General features: G+C 46.9%; 1 protein-coding gene across 2 annotated transcripts in view; it reads left to right on the top strand.

Moving 5' to 3' along the window:
* The first annotated feature begins 5,884 nt into the window (after positions 1–5,884).
* The window catches only part of ATG14 (autophagy related 14), a 29,524-nt gene continuing 9,677 nt past the window's right edge, over positions 5,885–25,731 (top strand). The window contains exons 1-5 of one of the 2 annotated variants that reach the window (XM_089778294.1): positions 5,885–6,111; positions 19,059–19,121; positions 19,261–19,303; positions 19,949–20,030; positions 25,256–25,508. In XM_089778294.1, the coding sequence (XP_089634420.1) occupies positions 5,921–6,111; positions 19,059–19,121; positions 19,261–19,303; positions 19,949–20,030; positions 25,256–25,508 (632 nt within the window). In that variant the 5' untranslated portion in view covers positions 5,885–5,920. The remainder of the gene's footprint in view (positions 6,112–19,058; positions 19,122–19,260; positions 19,304–19,948; positions 20,031–25,255; positions 25,509–25,731) is intronic. The other variant, XM_075926267.2, reaches the window with a different exon arrangement.

Genomic DNA, 25,731 nt, shown 5'->3' with positions numbered 1-25,731 from the left:
TATTTGGCTCTGGGGAAGGGGAAGGGGAGGGGGATTGGGCTGCGCACAGTGTCCTGGCCAGCTCATTGGAAAGCCGGCTGCTCAGCGCACGTGCCCCAGTGCCTGGAGGAAGACGTGCAGCTCTACCGGCGGCTCCAGGACCGGAGCATAAGGTGGGGGAGGAAGATTGGTTTGAGAGTATGCCCCCTTATAGTACCTCCTGGTACTACAGCATATCCGATAATCCGGCACCACCTAGGTCCCAAAGGTGACAGATTATCAGAAGTCTACTGTACTATTTTTTTTGTTTGTTTCAGGCAAATTTACAAGTCTCATCCCATATAAACAGGCAACTCTAGCTCATGAGCCATGATGACTGCTGGGGAGGGACACAAGGGGGCACCAGCCACGTGGCACCCCTACCACATGACTCCTCCCCACTCCATCACTAGCCCAGGGAAGGGCCCACGTCTTACCACACTCTTCTGAGTAATGCGGCCCAGGGGACTAGCGGGGCATCAGCAGCAGGGGTTTCATCCCCCACCGCACTCTCACTGGCAGTAACGGGGAAGCAGAGTGACATTGCCCTAGACTGCTCTGTACCCCAAGCTCCCCACCTTGTGTCTCGGCTTCCTGTTGCTGCCGGTGGCCCACCTCTGCTCCCCCAAACTGCTCCCCGAGCAGCTGGGGGGAGTGGCGAAGAGTCTGGTGCTGGCAGCATGAGTTGGGCCACTTCCCCCCACTCACTGGCAGTGGGGAGCAGAGACATTGAGCTGGGAGTCGGCTGAGTGGAGCATGCTGGTGAGAGCCGGGATGGGTCTGACCCCTGGTACCAGGCCACTGCTATTGCTCTGGGCCACCGTGGTCCTAAGAGGGCTCCCCAGAGCATTGGGACCCACCTGGGGCAATCTGCCCAATGGATGGGACAGCTCCGTATTGGCTGCTGGCCTTTTGACCCTCCCCCACACAGTGTTCCCCCCCTCACATCACCCTTGCTCCTGAAGAATGGGGGAAGAGCATTGTCAAAGTGTAAGACACAATTCCATGTCTGTGTCCCAGAGGTAAATGTAGCCTAGCAATGATCCCCTCAGGATAGGTTTTCGGAGACTTTCTTTCATATTAATTGCAGCTAGGATAAACACCACAGTCTCTGTGCTGGGGCTAGCTTTCCCTTCCCTGAGCCGCTAGAGGTCACTGTTAGGTGACTTCTTGGGAAATGAAGAAAAGGATAACTAATAGCCAAGAAGTTTTTTCTTTCTCTTGCCACCTCTTATATCAGACAGCAGATGCAATATATCAAGCCTCTGCCCATAAGATTTAATCAAATCTGGGAGGTTTAGCTCCCATTTCAACTTCTCTGTTTCTGATTGTGTCAAGTTATGTATCCCAATGCTATTTTTAAGCCTTTCTAGTCTCTTAGAGCCAAACATATATTTGGGGGCTTTTTCTTTGTTGCTAATGAAAGAAATCATAATTCCTGATAACTGATTAATATTTCATCAACTCCTGGGACAAATCAATGTGTAAGACAAATATCTACACTTAGGGGTATGTCTAGACTACAAGCCTCTTTTGAAAGATCATCTAGACAACAGCAACATTTTCGAAAAGGCGATCCACTTTTTTGAAAGAGAGCACCCAGTCAATCTGGACGCTCTTTCGAAAAAGCCCTGTTTGCGTTTAAGAGGACTTTTTTTTTCGAAAGAGCTTTTTCGAAAAAAGGCGTTCTTCCTCGTAAAATGAGGTTTAGCGCTGTCAAAAAACCTGCCACTTTCTTTCGATTTAATTTTGAAAGAACACAGCAGCAGTCTAGATGCAGGTGACTTATTTTGAAAACTTCTTTTTTGAAAGAACTGTGTAGTCTAGACATAGCCTAGATGCTATATTTGACTTGTGAATTGTCATACTTAAACTGAAGAACATTTAAACTTAGCTTTATTCTTTAAAGCTGCCAGAACTTTACAAATTGGTTTTAGTGTAAGCAAGAAGCAAGCCTATAATTTTAAAGTATTTGCAAATTAGTTTGGCTTTGGAAAAGTCTTTTGAGTATGAATGTGAAAAGCAGCCTTAGGTCAGATCTATGTGGAAAGATTATTCCAACAGTTATGCCAGCTACACTCTTGTATCTGTATAACTATCTACATGATGTGTGTTCACTGTTTTAACTATGGTGATTGACGTAAAGCAGCAAAACTTTAAGAAGTAGACAAGGCAGAATGAGAATTAGACCTAATTGTTACATTTTCATCAGGTTCTGGATATAGTCAGACTTCTGTCTTGGTTCTACCCGTTTTGTTTTTACATAACGGTCTAGTAGTGGCAAGGTTCTGCTAGGAATTTGTAGCAATTCGTCTGACTTTATTTCTACCTTTCCAAGGCCTTGTACATAGAAATGTATTTAAGTTCTGGGAATGATCTATCTTCAGTTCAGATTGGATTGTTTTCTCTTTCAGTTTTTAGTCTTCATGTTTTTGTGGTGGAAGAAGTAAATATGGATTTTGATTGAACTACTATAGATCACTATTTGCCTGCTGGTTATGACATAGCTATGGGGAAGGAGGGTCATGCCATGTCATGTGAAACAGAATAACTTTTTGTAACCCTGACCCATGTCCTGTAAGTAACCCAAACAAGGAAACATGCTTTCAAGAGTGCCTATACATAGTACCACAAAATTGCAGGAAGTGGAGTCTTGTCAGATGGTTTTGGAAGTGAGTCACTTTTGGGTAGTACAGTGTCGCTTAACTTGAAAGATTGCATTGATTCTAGATGAAAACCTAAACATGTAGGGATTGTAGTGATGAAACTGGTGTATGAGGCACTTCTTGATGCTGTCATGATACCATATATAAAACCAAGTCAGAAATAAGCTTAATGTTCAGACATGTACTAGAAGTGTATGCAGAAGAGTTCGCAGTATCGTAGTCAGGCCAGTCATCAATCATGTGGAAGATAAACTATTAGTGTGAACTCTGCAATCCACTCTAGAAGCAAAATGCAAAAATAAAGAAAAAAACGCTGAAACCAAATAGGATTCCTGAGCCAATGCTGGTGCAGCTCTGCTTGAAGTAAGGCTTTGTCTGCACTACATGGCTATATTGCTAAAAGTCTGGCAGTATAAATGCTATTGGCACTTTTGCAGACAAAGCTCCATTCCGATGAGCATTAGCACTTGCCTTGGCAAACATTTGGTTGGAGGAGAGAGAGGAGGGGTTAAACACCTGTGACCAACAAAAGCTTTGATGCTCAATTGTCAGCAAAGATGAAGTCTAAATGGGGAAAGTCTACTTAGTTGACAAGATTAAGGTGTCTCAATTTATCATAAACAGGCTGCTTGTCATGGGATTTTAGATGAGCTGGTCCATGATTCATGACTGACTTATTTTGGCAGTTTTTGATTGGCAGTATAAGAACACCCCCATCAAGTTTTTACTATGTACAGTCAAATATGTATACTCTTCTAATAACACCTTTCAAACAGCTTGAAACAAACTAGTAGATATAAAACTTATGGTGAGCACTGTTATACTATTGCTGCACTGTAAAATATCTTATTAGGACCACCAGGTTTGGAGACTTTGACCCAAGAAGAAAATATTTATGGGAAATTGGCAAAGGTATCTTGCACCAAAGACAACTGAAGTGTAGGATCATAAGCTTTCGTGGGTAAAGACCCACTTCATCAGATGCATGTGACGAAGTGGGTCTTTACCCACGAAAGCTTATGCTCCTACACTTCAGTTAGTCTATAAGGTGCCACAGGACGCCTCGCTGCTTTTGCAGATTCAGACTAACACGGCTACCCCTCTGATACTTGCACCAAAGAGTTCTTTTGCAACAACTGCAGGGATATATCTATGAACAAAGAACTGGATTAGAAGAAATTCTGTGACAGAAGTGCCAAATAGAACCGGATTAAAGAAGTGCAAGAGTTAGATTTAAATTGGCTGACTGGCGCTTTTGATGCTAAACTGTCTGGATCAAGTACATACAGCAGGGACAGAAGTCATATCAGCTAAACCAAGGACATTGACTGCTTTTCTGGAGCTATACAGAGTGTAGTTCTTGATGCCAGAGACAAAAAACTACTCTGTCCTTACTTGCCAGGAAATGCAGGCCTTCCTGGTGGTTAATACCAGTGGTTATTGCTGAAGGAACTGTTTTGACAAGCAGCTGTCAGATCACAATGTAGGAAGGATGGTGAGGTTTGGTTTGTTTATACTATGTATTTCAGATGAAAAGGGGATACTGTAGTAGTGCATGAACTGTGAGGGGTGAGGTGCTATAACCTTTTTCAAGCCTGAACTATGTGGTTAGCAGGGATAAGAAATAAAAATCAACTTTTAAGCATCATTTCTGGGTGTTCTATCTTCCTTCATGTGGCAGTTCTTACGATTATTCATGCTGGTTGAGGCCTCTGTGGTCCTATTTTTCCCACTGACCCCCACCTTGGTAACTCTAAGTTAGGTGTATGCAATGTAGTGAGGGTGATCATGCTGCTCTAACTGAAAGAGATTGGAGTGTGTGAAATGCATGAAAGTTTATGCAAGAGGCTTTATCTCCCACACTGCCTTAAGCTATACAATTCTGTACTAAACTCTGGGTGTAAAATGAGAAGGGTTGGGTGGCTAGCTAACTTGCAGAACAGTAAACATGGCGGTTCTGTTTTCATGGGAGAGGTGAGAGCATTCTGCAGTTGGTGTAGATAGAGGTATCTTACTAAAAGAGAATAGGGCTGCTAATACTAGTGAGAGTCCTACTAGTCAACAACCCATGACATTTAAAAAACAGGATTCTCTTTGTGCCGTTGGCACCGCTATTGCTGTTCATGTTTTCAGGTAGATCGTCCACAATCACCTAGGCTAAACGGTCTTGTTTCTGATGGAAGCAGATTCTCTATCCCAAGAGGCAGACAGGAGCTGGGCCATAGAGAGAAGAATACTAGGCAGTCGACGCTCACAACAGGTGTCAGTGCCAAATGGGGATCTGTCTCTAGCGGGGAGCTGGCTTGGCTCGGCTCATGCATGTGCCTAAGCTGCACCATGAGCCGAAGCAAGCAGGGCCAAGCCTGAGCCCTGTACCAGTGTAGTCCCTCTCGCCATCCCCCTACTGCATGCCCCACTTCCTTGCTCCCCCCACTCCCTGCCTCCTTCTCCCCTTCCCCTACTGCATGCCCCACTTCCTTGCTCCCCCCACTCCCTGCCTCCTTCTCCCCTCCCCCCACTGCATGCCCCACTTCCTTCCTGCTCGCCCCACTCCCTGCCTCCTTCTCCCCTCCCCCCACTGCATGCCCCACTTCCTTCCTGCTCGCCCCACTCCCTGCCTCCTTCTCCCCTCCCCCTACTGCATGCCCCACTTCCTTCCTGCTCACCCCACTCCCTGCCTCCTTCTCCCCTCCCCCCACTGCATGCCCCACTTCCTTCCTGCTCGCCCCACTCCCTGCCTCCTTCTCCCCTCCCCCCACTGCATGCCCCACTTCCTTCCTGCTCGCCCCACTCCCTGCCTCCTTCTCCCCTCCCCCTACTGCATGCCCCACTTCCTTCCTGCTCACCCCACTCCCTGCCTCCTTCTCCCCTCCCCCCACTGCATGCCCCACTTCCTTCCTGCTCGCCCCACTCCCTGCCTCCTTCTCCCCTCCCCCCACTGCATGCCCCACTTCCTTCCTGCTCACCCCACTCCCTGCCTCCTTCTCCCCTCCCCCCACTGCATGCCCCACTTTCCTGGCCTCCCCCCACTTTCCCGACTTCCTGCCCCATCCCTCCCCCCCCCTTCCACCTTCCCCTCCCCCCTTCATGCTCCATCGCCCCTCCCCCACTCTCTGCCTGCCTAGTACGTCCCCCTCCACTCGCCCCGCCCCCTCTCGCTCTGGCCCCGCCCCCTTTACCCAGCATGCCGCTGGTTGAAAACAAAGTCCCACGTGAGCGGCGGCGCGCGGCCCGTCATGGCGTCTCCCCGCGGCTGGGCGCAGGCGGGCGCGCGGGGGCTCGCGGCGCTGGGCGAGGAGGACGCGGAGGGGCTCTACGTGGCGGTGGAGCGGTGCCCGCTGTGCAACACCACGCGCCGCCGCCTCACCTGCGCCAAGTGCGTCCGCCGCGGGGACTTCGTCTTCTTCGACGGGCGCGACTCCGAGAGGTAGCGGCGGGGGGCGGGTCCTGAGCTCCCCCCCCCGGGCCGGGAGAGTGGGGGGGTCCTGAGCTCCCCCTCCCCCCCCGGGCCGGGAGAGTGGGGGGGTCCTGAGCTCCCCCCCCCGGGCCGGGAGAGTGGGGAGGGGGGTCCTGAGCTCCCCCCCCCGGGCCGGGAGAGTGGGGGGGTCCTGAGCTTCCCCCCCCCCCCGGGCCGGGAGAGTGGGGGGGTCCTGAGCTCCCCCCCCCCCCGGGCCGGGAGAGTGGGGGGGGTCCTGAGCTCCGCTCCCCCCCCCCCCCTCCCCCGGGCCGGGAGAGTGGGGGGGGTCCTGAGCTCCCCCCCCCCCCGGGTCCCTCCTCCCCCCCCCCGGGCCGGGAGAGTGGGGGGGGGTCCTGAGCTCCCCCCCCCCCGGGCCGGGAGAGTGGGGGGGGGTCCTGAGCTCCCCCCCCCGGGCCGGGAGAGTGGGGGGGTCCTGAGCTCCCCCCCCGGGCCGGGAGAGTGGGGGCGGTCCTGAGCTTTCCCCCTCCGGCCGGGAGAGTGGGGGGGGGGTCCTGAGCTCCCATGGGCTGGGGTTGTGGGGGTGGTGTGTGGAGGAGTGTCCTGAGCTCCCCCTGGCCCTGCTGGGAATGGGGGGCGGTCCTGAGCTCCCCCCTGGGCTGGGACTGTGGGGTGGTGTGTGTGTGTGTGGGGGGGGGGGGTTCCTGATCTCCACTCCCCCTGCCAGGTTTCTTTTGAGCTTCTCCCCTGTTAGGATTGTGGGGGGCTGGGATCCTGAGCTGCCCTGGGCTGGAGTTGTAGGGGGCTGGGGTTCTGAGCTTTTCCTTTGTGGCTGAGGAGATGGGAAGGTGGGGTATCTTGAGCTTCCTTCTCCTCTCTCCCCGCCTTCTCCCCCGCTGGGGTTCTGAGCTCTTCCTTCTGGCTAGGAGTGACGGGGGTGGTGTTGAGCGCTTTTTCTTGGTAAGGTTGTGTGCTTCCTTTCTCCCTCCCTCTCCCCAGCTCAGGAATTGGTGGGCAGCGGATCCTGAGCTCCCCGTTCCCACGCTGTGGAAATGGGGTGGGTGGATGGGAAGTCCTGAGTTCCCTCTCCAGGGCTGAGAAGATGTGGGGGGGTGGGACGGTTCCTGAACTCCCCGTGGGTTGGGGAGTTAGGTAAGGTCAGAGGTTCTTGAGCTGCTCCTCCCCCAGCTGGGAAGATTGGGGTAGTTGGGGGGTTCTTCAGCTTCCAGGACAGCTGGGATCTTGAGCTTCCTTTCCCAAGCTGGGAGATTGGAGGTAGGGAGTCAGAGCTCCCCCTATAGATGGGGCATTGTGTGGGAACTTGAATTCTTCCTGCTCACTGTGAAGATTGTCAAATATTTGTCAACAAATGCCTGTGATAAAACATGCCTGGACATACTACTGCATAACTCAGAGAAATAAAAATATATTTTAAAATATTGAAAAGGGGAAACAAAAGTATTTGCAGTTTATTTAAAATGCACATGTGTGGATTTTCAAAATCATACACTTGTACACTTTTTATTCCTTTCTATAGAAATCATTCTGATCTTACATGTTTTAATACTGTCCAAATACTGTATTGTTATTAAAAAAAATTCAGGCCCATTGGTAACTTCCTCCAAAGAGCAGGTTGTATGCCAAGGTTATATGAATAAGCATTAAGGCTGCAAACCATGTGTTGGTTTAACTATGCACATCCATAATAATTCCAACTATTGAGGTATCTTACTTGGTACAAGAGAACCATTTGAGATTCCCAATAAGTTGTCTGCACAGCCCAGTCTGTAAAATAATTGTCCCAAAGTTTGGTTTATATGCTTTTATATTTATAGTCCTTTAGCTTGAGGCTTCATTAACAGCTGCTGTGTGATTTCTTGAACTCTTTAGCAAGATGGGGAACAAGTTTTTATGCTTAGGTCATTACTTTTGTGTGAAGAAAATTGGTGTTTCGTCTTACTCTTCTGATCTTAAAATCACATTTATGCAACTAATTTCCGCTTTACTCGGGCTATGTCTAGACTGGCATGATTTTCCAGAAATGCTTTTAATGGAAAAGTTTTCCGTTAAAAGCATTTTCGGAAAAGAGCATCTAGATTGGCACGGACGCTTTTCACAAAAGCACTTTTTGCGGAAAAGCATCCATGGCCAATCTAGACGTGCTTTTGCGCAAAAAAGCCCCGATTGCCATTTCCGTGATTTGGGTCTTTTTTGCGCAAAACAAATCTCAGCTGTCTACACTGGCCCTTTCGCGCAAAATAGATGGGAAGTAACAATTCTGTGGTATGGCACTGGTGAGTTCCCGAAGATGCCAGACTAGAGAGGTTCAACCTGTATAACTTAAGTTTAGAAAGTCCACTTGTGGCCTGCTCTGCTAACTGTGCCACTTAGTGATAGTGAATTCTGTTGGGTGTGTGTGGGTACAGGGAGCCCCCATGTTAATCATTTTTCAGGACTGGGGCTTTAGTCTGATTTCTGCTCTTACCAGTGTCATAGAACTACAAACTGACCATGTTTTAGTCTTCCCAAAATAGATGGGAAGTAACATTTGTTGAAGGCTGTGATGGGTTACCCACATCTTCTGTGGTGATCTCATTTTCTGAGCCTTCCATAATTACTAAGGCTTGAGAGGTTTATTGGATAAGTCTCTTTGGAAGTGGCTATGAAAAACAAAGGTGGGGGACCTTTGGGATGTTCCAGAGCCAAGGCTATGTTGATAAGCTCACCTGTCCTTTCCATTCCCATTTGTTAATGAGGGGGCAGAGATTTCTGCCATGATGCTTTCTCTGGACCTTACTTGGGGGGGGGAGGGGGAATCCATCTTCCTCATTCACCTTTGGCTAGAAAGAATCATAAATTTGAGCTATGTCCTTCCAACTACTGGAAAGAAGCAGTTGTCTCTTTTTTTTTTTTGCCTTCTAGTTGCATCAGTGTAGATGTCTCTCCTACTGTATCTCTCAGGTAGGCTCCATTTGGGGGCCACCTTCCCCTTTGAAAACCCCCAGTTTGTGTCTGACCACTTGTAGTTTTATCAGGCACCAACATGACTTTTGAGTCTTACAGCTGTGCACAAGCTTCTCAGTGGCAGCTGGCCTTTACGTAAGTCCAGTCTATGTAGACTAGGGATGTAACCGTTTAATCAATAAGCTGATGCTTATTAGTTAATGGTGTCAGTGACACTCAGTGACACTGCCTCCCTGAGAGCTGGGCGGGCAAGGGCTGCCGGCTCCACTTCCGGGGAGGCTTCACTGTGGGCTCTGCAGTATAAATCAGGCAACCACAATTGCATGTTTGCCCTATTACACAATTTTTAACATCCCTAATTTAGACAAATACTGAGCTCACAATCCAGTACTTGTGTAGCTCTAGGACCACCTAAGAACAACTTACTAATCCATTAAATGGCATTAATGTGAATTCGCCTCTGTACCAGGAGATTCAGTGGTCGGAACTTGGGATGTTCAATATTGGTTAATTGAATAGTTGAGTAACCTCATGAATTCGTATCGGTTAGTTGACTATTCAACAGTCCCTGGGAGTGGGGCCAGCAGCCAGTGTGCCTCACTCCTGAGGAGCGTGCCAGGTGAGAGCTGGTCTGTGAGGGGAGCCAGTTTAAAACCCAGCTACCCTTGTGGACCTGTGCTGCTGCCTCTGATAAAGAGGCAGTGGTGTGGGAAGGCAGCAGCCTCTGTCTTGGGGGGTGGTCTGAGCTCCCAGACCTGGCGCAACTAGAACTGAGCTGGGCTGCTGGCCAGCCTGCTAAAAAATTTACTGGCAAGGGTGTGGGTGGGGGTGGGGGGTGCTTATAGTCTATAGCATTAACCTATAAGCTTTTGCTAATTGTTTAATTGACTACACTATTACATCCCTAGTATGAATATAACTAAATAATTCTAAATACACTTAAACAACAAATGGTCTGGTAGCACTTTATAGATTAACAAAACATAGATGGTATCATGAGCTTTCGTGGGCAGAGCCCACTTCTTCAGATGACCAGAGTTATGAGTAGGGGATTTGAAAACTTGAAATAGGAGAAGGGAAGGGGGGGGAGAATGATGCTCTGTGTCCCACCCCCACCCCCTTCCTGTTTTTTCTTTAAGTATCTGGAGAATATAATTAAAAACAGGAAGGGGGGTGGGAGACAGAGCATCATTCTCTTTTCTCTCTCCCCCCCCCCCCCCCCCCCTTCCCTTCTCCTATCTAGAGTTTTCAAATCCCCTACTCATAATCCCGGTCATCTGAAGAAGTGGGCTCTGCTCACGAAAGCTCATGATACCATCTACATGTTTTGTTAGTCTATAAAGTGCTACCAGACCATTTGTTAATCTGTTACAGAATAAAAACAACTCGGCTACCCCCTGAATCTCCTGAAACATTTTAATAAAGAAGTCTTTATTTTAGATCAGGGCTACTCAACTTTGGAAGCCCGGGGGCCACAATGATACTCTCAGCACAGGCCAAGGGCTGCAACTTAAGTGTGGTTGTGTATACATGCAGATAGCTTCTTTCACACTAACAAGCATACAAAGCACTTCCTACAATGCCCTGGTGCTCCCAGCACCTCCTCACTGGGGGCTAGAAACTCTGACACTCAGTACCTGTCTGTTCCAGCCAGCCCGTCCGCTTGCGTCTTTCAGTGCTCACCCTGCCTAGGAGACGTCTCGCCATTGTGGAGCGTATTCCCAGTGGAGGCTGTGTTCAAAGGATCTCACCCGCGGGCCACGTGGTGAGCCCCGTGTAAACCCAAATCGCACCGTGAGCCGTGGACAAACACACTGTGGGCCACACGTTGAGTAGCCCTGGTTTAGGTCTCTTTCACTTGAGAGCATTTTGTGTATTGCTTCTTTCACGGTTTCCTCTTTTTATTCATTTTTGCTGTTTGTATAAGTCTTCCACAGCAATGGTATGGGAAGGGAGGGACTTTAAAAACATGATAAAATAAATTCTTTTCAACTGGAGTAGGATTGGGTGTACTGTTTGTATTGATTAATCACATTAGTGGGCGGGAGAGGGGTTGGAGAGGTAGAAGTTTAAAAAATAAATTTATCACTTCATTAGAGACGGTAGAATTTTTATTATTTGTTTTCTTGTACTCTGGAGTATTTAGCATTATAAGCGATTAGTCACTTTTCATATTCCAGCACTGAGCTTCATATTATTTCAACTGCATTGTTCTGGAGTATATTATACACTAAGGGTGCATCTAGATTAGCAAGATTTTGCGCAAAAGTGGCTGCTGTCTATACTGGCTGCTTGAATTTGCGCAAGAGCACTGACGTTCTAATGTAAGAATTCAGTGCTTCTTGCGCAAATACTTTGACGCTCCCACTCAGGGATAAGCCCTCTTGTGCAAGGATACTTGCACAAGAGGGCCAGTGTAGACAGGCACCTTAATTTTTTGCGCAAGAAAGCCCGATAGCTAAAATGGCTTTTTACTGGGCACGGATGCTTTTTCATCTATACTGGGCACGGATGCTTTTGTGCAAAAGTACTTTTTGGGCAAAAGCATCCGTGCCAATCTAGACGCTCTTTTGCAGAAATACCTTTAACGGAAAAACTTTTCCGTTAAAAGTATATCTGCAAAATCATGCCAATCTAGATGCAGCCTAATTGTTAAACTGTAATAAGATGGAAGTTCCTCATGTGTCTGGCAAAAATTACATATAATGGTAGCTCACACTGAAAGATAACACTTATCTTCGATAGAAACTGTCATACCTAATTTTGCGTGTGAGACTGAAGCTCAATTTAGGGTAATTACTAAAGTACAATCATAATTAAGATTGATGTGTCCGGAAGTCCTCCGACAATGTAAACACCAGCATCCTTTCCATTATTCATATGAGACATGTTGGTATGTTTGAAATCCATGCCAACATCCTTCTATTACATTTGTGCATAGGTGATTAATTTTTCTGGGAGTTAACCATACTTGTCAATCAGATAACTTTGCACAGTATTTTTTATAAAAATAGAACAGTGCTTTGCAACCTTGTTTAAACATGAGAAATACCAAACACAAGAGTTAATTTGGGCATCTTAGGTTTTGTCTGCTGAGATTCAACTCCCAGGGGGGTCTATACAGCAGGTCTAGTAAGGGCCCACTAAATCAACCACTGATTGCACCCCTGTCAACTCTGGTACGCAACTGGATCACGAGGAGTAAAGGAAGTCCACAGGAGCATTTCTCCCAACAATCCCCACAGTGGGGATGCTGGAGAAATTCAAACTAAGGTTCATCAACTACAGCTAGGCTGGAGTTGCATACCTGAGTTTCACTTGGCCCCCTAATGTAAACTAAGGATGTGAATGGTTAACTGGTAAGCATCTCCTTTGTTGGGAGATGCTTACCTGTTACAGTTAACCGGTGGGGGCTAGAGCAGCCCTCTGCCTGCTTTCCTCTGCCTGCCTGCCAGTAAGGCTATGTGTCGACTTGAGTTTTTTCGGGGGGGAAAAAAAACACCTGCATCTAGACTGCATTGCATTCTTTCGAAATTAAATGGCGGTGGTGTTGTCGGTTATGATCATCATGCATTGTCCTTCTATTTTGGATAGAAAAATCTGGCAAGCCCTCCTTACTGCTCTGTGCTCCTTCACACTGATGTGGAGCAGAATCTAGTCTTACACACATACCCCCACTTAGGTCCGAAGCATGTGTTACTAGGGTCAGAGAGGGTGGTAGGGGTGGAACGGGACTCCCTTGAACATTATGCAAGGATCTAGCCACCACTGGAAAGTGTCTAAGAGACCGTTTGGAACGGTTAATAGTGAGCGTAGACTGTCTTGGTTTGGGCAGTAGGCTGAGGCAAGCCATGCCCGGAGTGGCTTGAGTCTCAGCCTGGCACCTTTGATAACTGTGCTGCAGGCAGCCATGTGCCAGAGGAGACTGAGACATGACCTCACCAAAGTGAAAACAATAAATGGTCTGGTAGCACTTTATAGACTAAGAAAACATGTAGATAGTATCATGAGCTTTTGTGGGCTGTGCCCGCGAAAGCTCATGATACCATGTACATGTTTCGTTAATTTATAAAGTGCTACCAGACCATTAGTCTGTACGGAAAAACAACAAACTTGGCTACTACAGGAAGCTTCTCACCAAAGTGGTAGGATATCTCCTAGGAATGTAAAAATGTAGGCTCCTGTACTCCAAGGGAGCTGGTTGCCACCCCACACTGCTGCCTCTGTATGTGATACAGACACAAGCGCCTAGTGTGGACTTATTGAGGACAGGTATTTGAAAGTGTAAATGTGTACATGGGCAACCAGTGTTTGAGGCAGCAGCATGAGAGTCGCACCAGGACTCAGTGTAAACATTAACCACTGAAAATTTCAGTCTAATTACAAAAATACAGAATTGCAATAAGCCCTCTCTGCAAGATTGCTGGGCAGCATGTCTTTGGACAAAGTTATATTTGGTTATCACCAAAAGTTAGAGTTCTAGTAGGCCTGCATTTTTCTCCAGGGTAAACAGAAATCTAGTCCAGTGCATCTTGTGTAATTTTCATGGTGACTTCTAGATTGGGAATGTTCAGAAAGGATGTGCTGAGTTGTGCAGGTGGAATACCTGTTGTACCATGTTCCTCAGACTTATGATCTGCCCTTTTCTTCCATAGCACCTCCCATATTTTTCTTGTACAATAACAAATATTTGATTAAGAAGTATTTCTGCTGCCATTTTATTGTGTGAATCTGTCAGTAGGGATGCTGAATAAACTCTACATAAATCCACAGTTTCACTATATTGTGTGAGCTTTCATCCCATAGCAATTCCGTTGTCTCAAATCAAATTCTCGTAGTCAGACACCCCAACGTTCTAACCCGCTAAAGATTAACTTACCCTGGGTCTTTGATCCTTTGAGTGCTCAGCTGACATTTAGACCAGGCCAGTATTGTGATGTGTAGGTGAGGTCTGTCACTGACTTAGAAACCTCACTACAATGATGGAAAGAGCAACCATAATTTTTTTCCTCAAGATTGTAAAAAGCTGCTGGTTTAAGGAGACCAGTGATTTTTCTATTAGAAATCAGTGGCTCCCAAACAGTTGTCTATGGGCCATAGAAAGCTGACTGAACTCGTGGTGCTGGCTCCTCCTCTTCTTCCAAGAAGTCTCTGTAGGGCTATGTCTACACTCGCGGCTTCTTGCGCAAGTAATATGCAAATGAGGCTAAGTGTGGAATATCGCTGAGCCTCATTTGCATACCTAATGAGCCACCATTTTTTTCAGAAGAGGCTCTTGCACAAGGAGCGTCTACACTGCCCCCTTCTTGCGCAAGAAAAACCCTCTTGCGCAATGTTGTTCTTCCTGTCCAGTAATAGGTGTAACGGCATTGCGCAAGAGGGTTTTTCTTGCGCAAGAAGGGGCCTTGTAGACGCTCCTTCTTGCGCAAGAGCCTCTTCTGAAAAAAATGGTGGCTCATTAGGTATGCAAATGAGGCTCAGTGATATTCCACACTTAGCCTCATTTGCACATTACTCATGGAAGAAGCCGTGAGTGGAGACAGCCTAGAAGTCTAGATTCTTCAGTGTAAAGGAGGACAAGAAGGCAGCTCAAGCCAGCTGGATGAGAGAGGATAGCAGTTTGGCTATATCTACACTACATCCTGGATTACTGCTCTAAGATCGATCCATGAGCTGTTGATTTAGCAGGTCAAAGGCCTGCCAAATTGACCACAGATTCCTTTGGACCCTGTTACTCTACTCTGGACAAGAAGAGTGAGGGAAGTTGATGGGAGAGTTTCTCTGGTCAACTTCCCATGGCGCTGAGCCAGGGGTAAATTGAACTAAGGCATGTTGACTTCTGTTATGTTACTCATGTAGCGGGAGTTGTGTAGTTTATCTGAGGCAGTGTAGATGTAGCTGTAGTAGCTTATGATTGGGGTTAGAGCTGTGAGGGAGGAGCAAGAGAGGAAACTGGAACCTCTTTCAGATCTGGACACATCTGTAAGAATGAAGGTGCCAGCCTCCCTCCGGCCAAGACTGTCGGAGGGAGAAGGGAATGAGGAAATTCAGGAGTATAGCAGAAGGAGGAGAACGAATTAAGTGACAGGGTATGAGAAGGAAAAGAGGCCCCTGCAACAGATCTGCCTACTTTAAAGACAGCTAAACTACACTGTGGATTTAGTAATATTACTTTTCCATGCATGTATTTGCAGAAGTTGCTAGAAAAATGTAATATGATCATAAGTGGGAGGGGAGGTAACCCTGGCCACACATCTCTATTAAGAGGAGATCCTTGAGGTACAAAATAGGGATGTGAATGGTTAATCAGTAAGCCTCATGCTTTATAGGGGACTGCTTCAGCCCTGTGGCGCCCATCACAGGCAGTAGCCCTGTGGGACAGGGATGGCCCTTGTCTGCTGCAAGGGGGCCCTGCCCCTCCCCTTAATTGATTAACCATTTGAACATAATTTTAATCTGGTTAACCAGTTAAATGGGATTTTACATCCCTTGTACAAAAGTTTGAATCCCTGAAATAAAGGGTAAGGGGGCATCTTGAATAAGGTGAAAAATTGCAGTCCTAGATCATCCAGATGAAACCTTGATCCTATATAGCAGTGTTCCCCAACCTTTTGGGGCTGCCAGGCGCCTGGGGGCGGGGCTGCTCACATGCTAGGCGCCTGGGGGCGGGGCTGCTCACATGCTAGGCGCCTGGGGGCGGGGCCATCCATATGCTGCGTGCCCGGAGCTGGCACCACCCATACGCCGCACTCCCAGGGCTGGTGCTGCAGCTGTGCTGCACGCCTAGGAGGGGGGCCGCCCATACGCCACGCGCCCAGGGCCAGAACAGCCCACGTGCCCGGGGGCGGGGCCGCCACCATCCATGCGCTGTGTGCCCGGAGCTACGTTCCCAGGAGGCGGCAGCGCCCATGCACCGCAGGACCGCCCATGTGCTGCATACCCAGGGCCAGCGCCGCCCCGATGCTGCACCCCGGGGTCGTCGTCACCCATACACTGCAAGCCCAGGGCCGGCACAGCCCTCACGCTGCTCACCCGGGGACGGGGCTGCCTAACTGCCACGCGCCCAGGGCCAACACTGACCATGTGCTGCGCGCCCAGGCCCAGCGCCACCAATGCGCCCAGGGGCTGGCACCGCCCGTGCGCCTGGGAGCAGGGCTGGCTCCGATCACTGGGCAGGCGCACAGAAATGGCCCAGTGGGTGCCATGGCGCCCGCGGGCATCGTGTTGGGGACCACTGCTATATAGAATTCTCTTCAGATCAACTCTTGGAATGCTATCGGATGGTTCCCAGATGGGGTGTGGGGCAGGCTGTGTGCAGCGGGAAAACAAGGAATTAAGTCCAGTATCTACACACTCATGGAATTCTAAAGAAATTACCTTCTATCCACTGCCAGTAACCATCAGTTCTGTGTTTTCCTGACTGTTGTAGGCGCCCTATATACTGCTGTCTCTAAATATGCTTCTTTATGCTTTTTTGGCATAGAGCAGAGTAGAAGCACGGTAGTGTGCCTGAGGCATGAAAATGCAAGATTAAAGTAAATCTCTTCCAAGGAGTTCTTGAAGGTTCAGAGACCCAAGATTTCATGCTAATGGAAGCTCTGGTTGGGAGTTGTGATGGCTTTCAATGGCCACTAGAAATTATGAGGAGATAGTAAAACGTGTTACAGTCTCTAATATATCAGGTTTGCATCGTGGTCTGCAGAAGTGAAACATTAGTTATACTAACCCACAAGATGATCTATCTCTTGATCCAATAACACTGATGCATCAGACAGTGCCCCGTACTAATGAGTGTGCCCTCACAGTTCCGTGTATTAACAGATAGAAAAAGGCATGAAGTATGACAACTTGCTTTTCATATATGGCCTTTTAATATCAGAATAGATTTGCTTAACTAATTTGATAAAGACCTATGAAACAATGCTCTTTAAGTTCAACAATACAGAAAGACTTTGATGGGCATCTTAAATGGCTGCAGCTTTGGAAATGTGTGTGAGGTTTTTTGCTGAGTTGTAAACCTTTGAGAATAGCGGTATTTAAGGATCGTGCTGACGGAACTTGATAGAGAAACTAGCAGATGTTTCTGCCTTGTAGGAGTTCTATTCGTATTACTGTGATTGGTGTGTCCCAGGGCAGTGATCACCAACCAGTTGATCAGGAACTACTGGTAGATCCTGGAGCCCATGACTGGTTTGGCTGGGAGTTTATCAGGTGCCAGCATTTCAATTGCTCCTCCCCCCACTTCTGTGTGGCTCCTGCCTTTTGCCTTGGAGCTACCCTTGGGAGCCTTCTGCTTGCTGGGAGGGGGAGATAGAAGAAGTGGGGTGCTGATGTCAGGGTGTCCCCTGTACTCCTTCTTCACAGAGTGAGCAGGGTGGGGCTCTGGAGAAGTAGTGGCTCAGAGGCAAGGCCTCAGAAGGAGGCAGGGCAAGGTTATTTGGGTTTGAGGTGGATCCTGGACTGACATCAATTCAAAAAGTGATCATGTGCTTTAAAAGATGGGAGGCCAGTATCCTAGATCTGCCTGCTTTACATTCAGTGGGGGAGATGGCAGCTTGTGTAGGCCTAAGGGGGTAAGCTCATGCAGGGAAGTAGTGACGCTGTAGCAGCCCGTGGCTCAGGGCAGGTTGCACAATCCGTACTGCCACTGTTTCCCTGCCGCAGTGTCCCAGCTAACTCCGGCATGTCTACATGCGCTGCAGTTGCACCTCATGATTGCAGATTAGCCACACTTTTGGAACTCTGGTAAGGGTTCATATGAATTCAGCCATAACTTCCTGAGATTGACTTGACAGACCATTGGGATTTAGACACACTTAAATTTCAGAACTCTTTGTCGTACCTTGGTGTTCTCGTACCTTGGTACCTTCCGTGGTCTGGACTGTCAGTGTCAGCGTCGTCTGGTCAGGGTTGTCCTGGCGCGCTCCTAACAGGACCTCTACTCCATTGATAAACTTTCGGCTGCGTGCGTAACAATCAGTACTCCCTTTATCTAGAGTATTAGACCCCGTGCACTTGCGTCAACACAAGAGATCTCTGAGAGGCCCCGGAAACGACAGATGCAGGCAAGGTTTGAAATCAATCGAGCAGGTTTATTGTCAAATGCAAAGCTCTACCAGTTGGTAACAGAGATCAGTACAATGTTACACCACTGGGCACTATGGCCCGCGTTGACAAGGTACCAACACCGGGCAGGCCTATTGCCATATATCAGATATTAACAGCACTCAGTCAAAGTTAAGCTACTGTGCATTCTGTAAGTTTAGGCAATGACACCTGCCGTTCAGGCACCTAGTGTGCCCCCCCCCAAGGTCGGCCGGAGAGCACCCTCTGCGGTGTCCTTTTATAGACAGGTACAAACAACTTACATCATTTCTTTACGCACCAGGTTACCACCCTCTGTTGCCTAGTTACCACCCCTCACCTTATGGAAGGGGGGCTTACTTACTATCCTTCATGCTGTCAATTCTGACCTGGTCCTGAACCTAGGTCGGTCTGTGCATTAGTTTTTAGGGAGTTTTTGTACCAAGACATTTCTTATTAAGATGTTCCATTACTCCCCTTTGGCTTACAGTCTGTACCCAGTGCCTCCCTGTGTCCTTCGCTCGACCTAACTTACACAATCATACAGTTATCAAATAGGGCCTCTTTCTTGGCTCCTGTTACTGAACCAAAGTCTTGCTCACTAGATTGCAGGTGTGTTGCTGTTTCCATATTGCAGGCCTTAGGCCTGCTGATTCCATATTACTGACCCTCAACTTACTACACTCTTATTAGTGTTTCAGATACTGTGCATTATCTCATTGTATAGAATATCAGAGGGGTAGCCGTGTTAGTCTGAATCTGCAAAAGCGACGAGGAGTCCTGTGGCACCTTATAGACTAACTGAAGTGTAGGAGCATAAGCTTTCGTGGGCAAAGACCCACTTCGTCAGATGCATGTATAGAATACTTTGTTCATAAAATCAATAAACAAATCACTCTGTTCTCTTACAGGTTTTTAGACAAGAAAGAGCGATTAAAGCATCTTAAAAACAAGCAAAGTGAATTCCAAAACTAGTAAGTTATTGTTTAGTTTTTGGTAGCATTATCATTGATTGATTATAATAATTTTAGATAAACCATTCTGCCCTCTTATATTTGCCATATATAATCATAATTGTCAGTTAATCTTCAGTTGTGGTCTTTTTTTCCATAGTGTTTTAAAGGCCATGGAAGGCAAAAGGATAACTGATCAACTGGTGAGTTATTTGAAGTCTCCAGTAGCTTTCTAACTTTTTGTATTCTTAGATCTTGCTGATTGTTGTTTCATTTTAACTTGGAGAAAGTTTTATACTGTCTGCCTGAAAAACATGATCCTAATAAAACTGAAGTTGATTTTGCAAAGTACAGGTAGGACTTCCCTGCTTCAGTGCCTTTGGGACCTCATCGGTCCCAAAGGAGGAAATTTGCTGGACTAGAGGAAATCAGTCCTTCTGCTGATGGACTCCGGGCTCTCTCACAGTCCGTCAGCAGATTGCCAGATGGGAGACCAGTATCCTGGGCCACTGGGCTTCCGGCTCTGTGGCCGATCCAGAGGCTCTCTGGTCCAGCAACATCAGTGGTCCTGCCAGACCATGGATATTGCTGGGCCAGAGGGGTTCAACCTGTACCAGTATTCATTTCTGGTTATGTGTTTAGTCAGTAACCCTTTGTTTTTGCCTGACTTTACCATAGGAAGTTTCTGTTTGCTTATGGCAGTCTTCTGTACACAGATGAGACAATTTGAAATTCTTGGGATCTGATCTTGTTAAAAAACACCCCACTACTTCTGAGTTTTAGCTGCCAGTGTTGTTAAGTGGAAAGTGATGGGTTCAAGTTGCCAGTCACGGCTTGTTCTCTTTCAGAGATGGAAAATAATGTCTTGCAAGATGAGGATTGAGCAGCTGAAACAAACCATTTGCAAAGAGAACGATGAAATGACAAGAAGTAAGTAGTGTCTGCGAATCTGCTAATTGTGATACCTCCATTTCTTCAAAAGAGAGCAACTGCCTATGTAAATTGAGATTTAGCTTTAAAGAAAAAGGGGACTTGCCAAAACCTCCTCTCTTTAACCTGATGTGTGCTCTCATTTGGGAGAAGAATGCAGGCAGGTCTTTTGGAAATGGAGTCAGTGAGTGATCTTTGTTAATCGCTTTTATGTTGGGTTTTAATTAAAGTAGACATGTACTACTCAGCTGGGGTGGCTGTTAAAATTATCCTGGGACAGGTTAACTGGAGTAAATATTTAACAACCGATTCCATCTTCCAGCTGTGTCTCCAAGAAAGGCTGCCTCCAGAGCTTGGCATTCCTGAGCAGTGCCACTAAGATACAGAGTGTTGGATAGTCCATGAGCTACTTGAAATTTCATATAATTATTGGGGAACAATAGCCCACATCAGGCATCCAGTTTGAAGCCAAATCCGAACGCCCTTATTTGGGTGTTACACCTCTCACTGGAGTCAAAGGGGATTTTGCCAGAGTAAGGACTGCCCTTTAGCTTTCATTGTCTTTCATTGTAATGATTTCACAAAGATGGGAGATTTGCAGTGTGTCAGGTTTCGGGAGACAACGTGAAACACTGTTTACATTTGTGAGTGCTCAGCTCAGTTTTCATCTTCTCGGGGCTTCTCTGAATGTCTAGCTCAAGATTGTGCTCAGGCTTAAAAACATGTATTAGCATGTTTGCTGCCATGCTACGATAGTTTCATTTGCACAATCACCCCTAAATTAGTAACTCAACAGCTATTCTTGCAGGCAGATTCCAGAGGATCTCATTCAGGGGCAGTTAATGAAATCCAGCAGCTATTTTGGAACCCCTCCTGGATGGAAGAGTCTCCTCCCAGCCACATTAGGAACTTGAAGTAGTTTTGACCTTGTAACATGACATTGTTTGACGTTTTCTGAAATGAATATGAATTTTCAGAGATGCTGAGCATGTGTGTTGACTGTGGTAGACTGGGGTGATCAGCGCCTCTGAAAATCAGGTCATAAGCTTTTAAACTCTTTCAAGACAGATCTGAAGAAATTAGAGAGGGTCTAGAGAAGAGCAACAAGAATGATTAAAGATCTAGAGAACATGAGCTATAAGGGAAGACTGAAAGAACTAGGCTTGTTTAGTTTGGAAAGAAAAAGACAGAGGGGACATGATAGCGGTTTTCAAGTATCTAAAAGGGTGTCACAGGGAAGAGGGAAAAAAATTGTTCTCCTGGGCCTCTGATGATATGACAAGATGCAATGGGCTTAAACTGCAGCAAGGGAGGTTTAGGTTGGACATTAGGAAAAGCTTCTTAACTGTGAGGGTGGTTAAACACTGGAATAAATTGCCTAGAGAGGTTGTGGAATCTCCATCTCTGGCGAGATTTAAGAGCAGGTTGGATAGACATCTATCAGGGATGGTCGAGATGGTACTGGGTCTTGCCGTGAGGGCAGGGGACAGGACTCGATGACCTCTCGACGTCCCTTCCCGTTCTAGTGTTCTGTGATTCTATGAAAATATTTCTGGGGAATATCTGCCCACGAATGGGGCCAGGATGGCAAGCTTCAAGGGGTGCTTAAAGGCCTGACCTATATTCTATGGGACAGTTACTGGTGTGGCTATGTTAATATTGGTCAAGCAGTGCAAACATGGGACATCGTGCTAGTCTGACATAATTTGGGAGACACTTTTTAATGATTCTGTGAACATGGCTCACCAGGTGTCAGACTCATAGACCTCTAGACCAGAAGAGACAATTTGCCTGAAAATTAGGCGCAGAGCACAGACGCTCACCGACCTACTCCGGGAATAGGTCCATCGCCTTTTAATGATCTATTGAAATCCTCAGATCATGACTTGAAGTCTTCCAGTTCTAGAGAATTCAGCATTTACTCTGTCAAAGTAGCAGGTGACACATATCCCAAGCTATGGAGGAAGACAACTCCTTATCTCCTTCTCCCTGGGTCTCTGCCAATCTGACCCCAAGGAAAATTCTTTCTGACCCCAAATATGGCAATCAGACCAGAAGTTGGGGAACCTTTTTTGGGTTGGGGGTAGGGATGTAAAAGCCTATTCAGTCCATTAACAGGTTAACTGCTTAAATGGGGTGGGCTGCTCTGGCTAGGCTAGGGGCCCACCAGGGTGTGAGAACTGGTTCAGCCGAGCTGGAGCAGTCCCACTGTTCAGCCAGGCCACCAGTTAAATGGTAACTGATAAGCATCACCCTCTTCTGGGGGTCTGGGGCTAATATATTTTTGTGGGCCCCCCCTAGGCTCTGGGGTGAGGCCAAAAATGAGGAGTCCAATGTGTGGAGGGGGCTGTGGGTGGCTGTGCAAGGTCTGGGAGGGTGCAGAAGTGAGATGTGAGGGTGGGTGACAAGAAAATAGCTCTCAAAATGTGGTGTACATGTGGAAAAAGCAGAATTTTTTCCATATTTTTTTTTATTATTTAAAAGGAGAGTTTGGGAGATGGCATCTAAATTGTTATTAGAGGTTGTGTTGATGGCAGGAGGAAATGACCTAATTGGTGGTGGATAAAGATTTTCTGCATTGCTGAAGCAAAAAAAATCAGTTTTCCCACAGTTCAGTTAAATGTCTTATTTTTCACAATTTTTAAAATCTGAAAATGGCTCTAGACTCTGCAAATTATTAATTCCATTGTTTCCACAAATTGGACTCATTGCTTATTTTGGGCTTTAATTTCTATAAGTCATCTGTTTGAATGGTCTGTTGAGATTTTTGTTATCTAGCACACAGAGATTTCAAATAATACAAAGCAGCTAATTTCAAATAATGAACACCATAGAGAGTCTGTCCTTTTTCCCATCGTATTGCTACTCTAGAATTGTCTGTTTCACAAGCAACATAAATTATAATAAAATGATGTAAAGACTCAGTCCGGAACAAACAGCTATCTTGCACCAGGGTAGCATTCCCCAAGAAACCAAGAAATACCCCCAAAATTATTTAAATTACTAAAAAATGAATAACATGCTTCAGTCTAAAGGAAACCTGGCTGAAGAGGCCATAGCTAATAAAATCCATTGACTGTCATTTGAGGGTTATTGTTTAAAAAAGCCTGCTAACAGAAAAGCCCTTAATATTTAAGACCTGTCTGACAATCATCTTCTTTAAAGATTATGATAAACATCCCTGAGTTGCCACCACCATATGTTTGTGAAAGCTCTTTTCTGCAGCGAATGATTTTGTAAACAGATTAATAGGTGTTCACAAGTCACATTTCCGAGGCTTGGTGTCTCTGAGTCACACATGGAAGACAGCCAGCTAGAGTAATTGAGGATGCTAGCATGTTATAGTTTGTTTCACAGGAAGGTATTGCCCATTGCTGTCCTTTGCAGTGATCACAGGCTAGCTTTGTTTGCATCTGCATGCCCTAAGTGAGCCTACGCCCTATGGCAAGCCAAAGAGGGTAAGAGGTGGATGGTACAAACGCAAACAAAGATGAGCTGCACACATTTTGCATGCTGCAGGTGCACCTTTTCGGCCAGCAGCATCACGCTGATTTTTGCATTCAGTTTACATATATGGAAATGTTTACACCAGCTATTTAGTTAAATGGGAAGAGTGTGACATTGCTGCTCAAAGTCCAGAAAATACTTGGGCAGAAGGTATAAAAGCTCAACATCCATTTCAAGCTGTTCTTTATAGACACTCAGAAAATGTAGCACTTTGCTGGGAGGATCTGTTAAGCAAATTGAAAAAAGCTGCCATATATCTGGTTTATATAAATATCAGGAAGGGACCCGAACCCCGCCCCCCCCCAGCCATGTGAATTCGGGGTGGGGTGGAGGGTTTGGTCTCTGAAGCATCAGAGATGGCCCTGACTTGAGAACGGACACTGGAAGGGATAGACCAGTGCTTTGAGGGTAACACCAAGCATTCTGTCTGTCTCACATGTTGGTTCTTGCTCACATGCCCAGGGTCTAACTGATCATATGTGGGGCCAGTAAGGAATTTTTAGGTATTTTTCTGCTTCCTCTACTGCATGAAAGCTGGGATTATAGAACACTAGAACTGGAAAGGACCTCGAGAGATCATCAAGGCCAGTCCCCTACCCTCAGAGCAGGACCAAGCACCCTCTAGATCATCCCTGATAGATGTCTGTCCAACCTGCTCTTAAATCTCTCCAGTGATGGAGATTCCACAACCTCCCTAGGCAACTTATTCCAGTGTTTGACCACCCTGACAGGACGTTTTTCCTAACATCCAACCAAAACTTCCCTTGGTGCAATTTAAGCCCATTGCTTCTTGTCCTATCATCAGAGGCCAAGGGGAACAATTTTTTTCCCTCCTCTTTGTAACACCTTTTTAGATCCTTGTAAACTGCTATCAGGTCCCCTCTCAGTCTTCTCTTTTCTAAGCTAAACAAGCCCAGTTCTTTCAGTCTTCCCTCCTAGCTCATGTTTTCTAGACCTTTAATTATAATTTGTGTGTATCTCACTTTCAGTTCCTTGCCATTGTAGAGGCCGTAAGCATTGGTACACCTCAGCCCCTCCTATTCTCTATCTGTGGCATGTACAATAGTTCAGTCTCCTGTGGGCTGTGACATTTTGGTGTAGTTTTGGTTGTTGAGTTAATGTACTGGCCTTGGAGGCCTATGCTGTACGGGAAGTCAGACTAGAGGATTGGGTGGTCCTTTCTTGGTCTTAAACTCGATGACTTTAATACAGGGGTGGGCAATAATTTTTTTTTGGGGGGGGGCACTTCATGAATTTCAGAAGTGGTCTCAGGCTGCCCCAGAAGGGGCAAGGCCTCAGGTGGAAGGAGCAAGGCCTGGAGACTCTGTGTGCTTCCCCCACCAGCAGACCCTGATTGGCCTGGGGGTGGGAGAGCACATGAAGTCTGCCTCTCACCCTGCCTGTGCCTAGAGAGAACCGTCAGCTGTTTTGGACAACTGGCAGTTCCCTCTAGCTGCCATGTGCCCCTGGTGGTGGCAAGAGACAGTGCGTGCTCCCCACCCCTGGGCCATTTTGAAGAGCTGGTAGTTCCCTCTGGTGCCACAGGCTCCTGGCCAAGGGAGGAGACATTGCACCCGCTCCCGTGTCACCAGGTCTCGATTGGCCTGGGGCAGGGGAGGGGCAGGGTAGCGGCAAGCCAGATCTAGCCCCTGGCGCTACTAATAAAGCCTCCATCTGAGCGACAGTTACACCACTGATGTGTGTTGTTATTCTCATAGGCTCGGAGGGGCTTCTCAGAGTTAAAGATGAGAATCAGAAGCTTTATCGCAGGGCCCAGAGGCATCAGGAGAAGAAAGAGAAGATCCAGAGACTTAACCGCAAGTTGGGAGACCTGGTGGAGAAGAAAAATTATGATTTGAGAAGTCAGCACGAACACTTGGCAAATCTTCGACGGTCACATATACTGGAGCTAACGTCTGTCATTTTTCCCATTGAGGAAGTGAAGACTAGCATGAGGTTTGGAATACACAGGTGTTTTTTTGTTTTTGGTTAGTTTTTTTTAAGGGCAGAAAACATGAGCACAAGTTGATGGATTTGCTTTCTGTGTATTGGTCTGTATCGTGTGGTCCTAGTATAACAAACTGCCAGATTGGGGATATTAAGCATCAGTGGATTATACACTTAATTCTAACACGATCGTCTAATATTACATTCTAAATGTCTTTCTTTTCCAAAGCAACATAAGAGTGTATTT

This window comes from Pelodiscus sinensis, chromosome 5, assembly GCF_052426305.1.
Source record: "Pelodiscus sinensis isolate ZL-2025 chromosome 5, ASM5242630v1, whole genome shotgun sequence".
NCBI lineage: Eukaryota > Metazoa > Chordata > Testudines > Trionychidae > Pelodiscus > Pelodiscus sinensis.
The sequence above is the reverse complement of the archived record's forward strand: the minus strand, read 5'-3'. Positions and strand labels throughout refer to the sequence as shown.